Source organism: Schistocerca cancellata, chromosome 10 (genome assembly GCF_023864275.1).
Source record: "Schistocerca cancellata isolate TAMUIC-IGC-003103 chromosome 10, iqSchCanc2.1, whole genome shotgun sequence".
Taxonomy (NCBI): Eukaryota; Metazoa; Arthropoda; class Insecta; order Orthoptera; family Acrididae; genus Schistocerca; species Schistocerca cancellata.
Window position 1 is genome coordinate 17,514,323 of NC_064635.1, and position 6,000 is coordinate 17,520,322.

General features: G+C 45.8%; 1 protein-coding gene across 1 annotated transcript in view; it reads right to left on the bottom strand.

Annotated features, from left to right (window-relative positions):
- The window catches only part of LOC126106718 (uncharacterized), an 87,855-nt gene extending 83,127 nt beyond the window's left edge, over positions 1 to 4,728 (bottom strand). Inside the window, exon 1 of the mRNA XM_049913098.1 lies at positions 4,600 to 4,728. Coding sequence (XP_049769055.1) covers positions 4,600 to 4,728 — 129 coding nt within the window. The remainder of the gene's footprint in view (positions 1 to 4,599) is intronic.
- Positions 4,729 to 6,000: the final 1,272 nt, after the last annotated feature.

Consider the following 6,000-nt stretch of genomic DNA (forward strand, 5'->3'; position numbering starts at 1 on the left):
TCTGGACGTGTGTCCGCGAGAAAGAGTAAATTTGTAAGACTGGATGTCATGAACTGATATATATATATATATATATAAGGGAAACATTCCACGTAGGAAAAATATATCTAAAAACAAAGATGATGAGACTTACCAAACAAAAGCGCTGGCAGGTCGATAGACACACAGACAGACACACAAAATTCTAGCTTTCGCAACCAACGGCTGCTTCGTCAGGAAAGAGGGAAGGTATACGTGGTATATGTGTGGATGGATATGTGTGTGTGTGCGAGTGTATACCTGTCCTTTTTTCACCCTAAGGTAAGTCTTTCCGCTCCCGGGATTGGAATGACTCCTTACCCTCTCCCTTAAAACCAACATCCTTTCGTCTTTCCCTGACCTTCCCTCTTTCCTGACGAAGCAGCCGTTGGTTGCGAAAGCTAGAATTTTGTGTGTATGTTTGTTTGTGTGTCTATCGACCTGCCAGCGCTTTTGTTTGGTAAGTCTCATCATCTTTGTTTATATATATATACATTGTTTGTTCTCTATCAAAATTTTTGATTTGCTAACTATGCCTATCAGTAGTTAGTGCCTTCAGTAGTTTGAATCTTTTATTTAGCTGTCAGTATTGGTGCTCGCTGTATTGCACTAGTCCGAGTAGCGAAGATTTTTGTGAGGTAAGTGATTCATGAAAGGTATAGGTTATTGTTAGTCAGGGCCATTCTTTTGTAGAGATTATTGAAAGTTAGATAGCGTTGCGTTAAAAATATTGTCTGTCGGTTTAGTGTTGATCAGAATAGGTAAAGAGCGAAACGTCTGAGTAGGTTCAGTTCTGCTCAGCTATTTGAAAGTCAAATAATGTAAGAGGTTTATCAGCACAGTAATTCATAAATTTTTGTAAGGGGATGTTTCAATTTCTGCAATTACTTCACGGGGAGTTGCTTGTCTCTCAGCACAAACAACTGCAAGCAAACGCCGCTGCTCTCCGTAGTTAAGTGAAGACCATCAGCCACTGCACTGTCCGTGGTGAGAGGTAATTCCTGAAATTTAGTGTTCTCGGAATCACTCCTGACACAGTGGATCGCGGCATATAGAATTCCCGAACCATTTCCAAAATGGAATGTCCCATGCGATCAGAGTCTATTAATTGCCGTCGTGCAGCCATAATCAGCCCGGAAACGTTTTTACAAGAACCTATTGACTACAAATGACAGTTGTACCAATGCACTGCCCATTCATGTCTTGTGTACGCGATATTACCGTCATCTGTATATGTGCATATTGTTGTCCCGCGACTTTTGTCACGTCAGTGAGAAATAGCGACACGATACTGTCGCATACGAGGTAATACGTGTGAAGCCAGGATGTCCGTGACATACAGTTATGCCATCAGAGTTTCATCAATCACGACCAGCTCTGACATTAGCAGATGGCTGTACACACCACGAAGCCTGGAATATCACTTCTGTGTCTCTCCAAAACGTTAGAAGAACGAGACCTCTCCCCAGACCGCCGCCATACTGCCGAAGATGATCTTTGGGAGTAAGGCACGTCCGCTATTCATCGCCGAGCACAGTGCGATACCATTCATCAGCGTTCTATACTTCCCGATCACTCCACCACACCAAACCCGTCCATTTGTGTTGTGGTGCCAACAGCACCCTACATATGGGGCGGTAATATCCAAGTCGGGCTGTTGCCAGTTTTTGACCGACGGTGCGGAGAGGACAAAGAATGATCCAGCGGGTCCATTGCTTGTTCTCGAATAGTAGGCGAAGGTGTGAAGGGGTTACGATATGCTTGGTGCACCAGCGATCCTCCGTTGGGGCGGTCAGATATGGTCGATTGGAGCCCTCACGTTTCCACACTCTCCAACATCAGGCCACTGTCACGTCAAAATGTCCCTCACATCTGGGTACTGGACGATTCGACCAGCCAGCCATAATGGGCCCTACAACGAGGCTCCTTTCAAATTTTGTCATATGCTGATAACGCTGTCTCACACGAGTACACGATTCTCGGGGTCCTACACAGTGATCACTCAGCTTCTGACGCTGTTCGCGCCCCTTATATACCCTACCAGAACACCAGGACTGGTAACGCCAGCTGTTTACGAAGTTCAAGCCTGAATACGGTTCGACCTATACGCCAACGATACAGAAACCTTCCTCGCGAATTAGTCTCACCTAGTAGTGAAATCCATACCAAAATCACTACAGTAGTTCCTGAGATTTGCCTTCACATACAGACACAAAAACGCGTCGTGGACTATAAATTAGTAATGTGTACACCGATCTGCCATCTCATGCATACAACTTGCTGACAAGAATGATACACTGAAGAATGGAAAATAAAACTGAGGATATGTAAGACGACGATCGCTTTTCGTTTACGAAAAGTGAAGGTACCAGAGGAGCAGTTCTGACGTTCCAGATGATAATGGCTGAAGACTGGAGCAAAATCAAGATAGGTCGTAGGCTTTGTCGACATATGAAAAGCGTTCGATAGTGTAACATGGTGCAAGACGATCAAAATTCTGTGAAAGATAGGGGTAAGCTGTAGCGAAAGATGGGTTATATATAATATGGAAGAATAGGACTGGAAGACCAAGAACGAAATACTTGGATTAAGAAGGGTATAAGACAGGTATGTAGTGTTTCGCCCCTGCTGTTGCTTGTATACGTTGAGAAAGCAATAACAGAAACAAAAGAGAGGTTCAAGTGCAGGATTAGAATTCAAGGTAAAAGGATATCGGCGTTAAGATTCAATGATGAAATTGCTATCCTCAATGAAAGTGAAGAAGAATTACAGGATGTGTTCAGTGGAATGAAAACCTAATGAGTACAGAATACGGACTGACAGTAAATCGAAGAAAGACGAAAGTAATGAGAAGTAGCAGAAATGAGAACAGTGAGAAACTTAAGATGAAAATCGTTGAACACGAAGTGAATGCAGTTAAGAAAAACTGCTGTTTAGGCAGCAAAATACCTCGTGATCGAGGGAAGTAGGGAGGACATAAAAATCAGACTAGCACTGGAGAAAAGGGCATTCTGGTATCAATCATGGGCCTTGATTTGAGGAAGAAATTTCTGAGAATGTACGTTTGGAGCACAGCATTGTATGGTAGTGAGAAATGGACTGTGGGGAAACCGGAACAGAAGAGAATAGAAGCAATTGACGTGTGCTGCTACAGAAGAATGTTGGAAATCAGGTGAAGCGATAAGGTAAGGAATGAGGAAGTTCTACAGAGAGCAGACCGGGGTAGCCGTGGGCGCCTTGCCACGGTTCGTGCGCCTGCCCCCGTCGGAGGTTCGAGTCCTCTCTTGGGCATGAGTGTGTATGTTGTCCTTAGTTTAAGTTAGTTTAAGTTAGATTAAGTAGTGTGTAAGCTTAGGGACCGATGACCTCACCTGTTTGGACCCATAGAACTTAGCACAAATTTCCTAATTTTCTACAGAGAACCGGCGAGGAAAGCAATGTGTGATTAACACTGACAAAAAGAAGGGACAGGATAGTAAGTTAGATTAAGTAGTATTTAAGCCTAGGGACCGATGACCACAGCAGTTTGGTCCCATGGAGCTTACCACAAATTTCCAAATTTTCTACAGAGAATAGGCGAGGAAAGCAATGTGTGGTTAACACTGAGAAGAAGAAGGCACATAATGGTAGGACATCTGTTAAGACATCAAGGAATAACCTCCATGGTACTAGAAGGAGCTGTAGAAGGCAAAAACTGAAGAATAAGACAGAGATTTGAATGCATCCAGCAAATAATTGAGGACATAGGTTGCAAGTGTCACTGTAAGATGAAGAGGTTGGCAGAGAAGAGGAATTCGTGGTGGGCCACATAAAACTGGTCAGAAGGCTGATGATTCAAAAAAATGTTGGACTCCTGAAGAATCCCAACCTCCTTTCAGAAAAAAAATGAGTTTCATTGAAACGTCCCCTTAGAGAAACTATTGAATTACTGTGCTGGTAAACCCCTTACGTTATTTGATTTTCAAACAGCTGAGCAGAACTGAACGTACTCAGACATTTCGCTCTTTACTTATTCTGATCAACACTAAACTAACACACAGTATTTTTAGCGCAACGCAATCTCAAAAAATCCCTACAAAAGAATGGCCCTGACTAACAATATCCTATACCTTTCATCAATCACTTACCTCATAAAAATCTTCGTTACTCGAACTACTGCAATACAGCGAGCGCCAATTCTGCCAGCTAAATAAAAGATTCTAACTACATCATTACTTATTGGATGCCCCTAGTAGATATTGTAGACATCTGATCTTTAGAGCCAAATATCCCAATATGCACAGCAATTTACCAGCTGGGAATAGCTGGTGGTGGGGGATGGGGGGAGGGGGAACATGTAGCTGTGGCATTCGCCTGATGACCAGGGGAAAACCCCCAAAAACCTCGGTCAGCTTCGGAGCTAGTAGTGACTAAAAGGACGAAGAGCTGGAGACGCGGCAGTGGAGCTGTCAGTGGTGGAGAGAGTCGCAGACGGACTCACCGTGGTTGCCATGGCGTCCCGTGTGGTCTCCGGACGGCTGCGGCTGCTGCTGCTGGTGGTCTTGTCTGTGAGACGGCGCCCGTCGGCGGTCCCCTTTATACCGCCGCGGCCTCGTGGTGGTGGTGGGGAGCCTGCAGAGACGGACGGACGCCGCCGAGGTAGCCTCCCCGACCGCCGGCGGCCGCGAGCGCGGACCCCGGAGGAACAGTAAAAAAAGGCGCCGGCGACATTGGCGCTTTTATCGACTTGTCCGCGGGGCGCAGAAAACAGCGAGGCTCTCTGCACTACTGTAGCGGGGGCAGTTTCCTCCGCGAGATTAGCTGAGTAACGATGCTTTCTCCCTGCGAACGGTACAGGACAGGTAGATATACGATACAAGTCCTGTGAAGCGATGACCGTGGTGCCAGGAACAAAATGGCCTGGCCGTTAACAGCAGAAGGCGCAGCAAGTAACTAATTGCTAACTACCACCTTAGCGCCCGCTCCTCCGCTTGTATATCCATATGAACCAAAACAAAATTAATTTTACGAACACACATTATTCCCACTGAAAAATTAATCTATTAACCCTTTGTATGTCAACAGTTTAAATTGAACTGACATAGCTAAAACTACGCTGAGGCGATAAAAGTCATGGTATACCCCTAATGTGGGGTCGGAACTACACTACTAGCCATTAAAATTGCTACACCACGAAGATGACGTGCTACAGACGCGAAATTTAACCGACAGGAAGAAGATGCTGTGATATGCAAATGATTAGCTTTTCTGAGCATTCACACAAGGTTGGCGCCGGTGGCGACACCTACAACGTGCTGACATGAGGAAAGTTTCTAACAGATCCTCATACACAAACAGCAGTTGACCGGCGTTGCCTGGTGAAACGTTGTTGTGATGCCTCGTGTAAGGAGGAGAAATGCGTACCATCACGTTTCCGACTGTTAAAGGTCGGATTGTAGCCTATCGCGATTGCGGTTTATCGTATCGCGACATTGCTGCTCGCGTTGGTCGAGATCCAATGACTGTTAGCAGAATATGGTTTCGGTGGGTTCAGGAGGGTAACACGGAACGCCGTGCTGGATCACGGCGGCCTCGTATCACTAGCAGTCGAGATGACAGGCATCTTATCCGCATGGCTGTAACGGATCGTGCAGCCACGTCTCGAACCCTGAGTCAACAGATGGGGACGTTTGCAAGACAACAACCATCTGCCCGAACAGTTTGCAGCAGCAAGGACTATCAGCTCGGAGACCATGGCTGCGGTTACCCTTGACGCTGTATCAGAGACAGGAGCGCCTTGATGCTGTACCCAACGACAAACTTGGGTGCACGAATGGCAAAACGTCATTTTTTCGGATGAATCGAGGTTCTGTTTACAGCATCATGATGGTCACATTCGTGTTTGGCGACATCGCGGCGAACGCACATTGGAAGCGTCTATTCGTCATCGCCATACTGGCGTATCATCCGGCGTGATGGTATGGGATGCCACTGGTTACACGT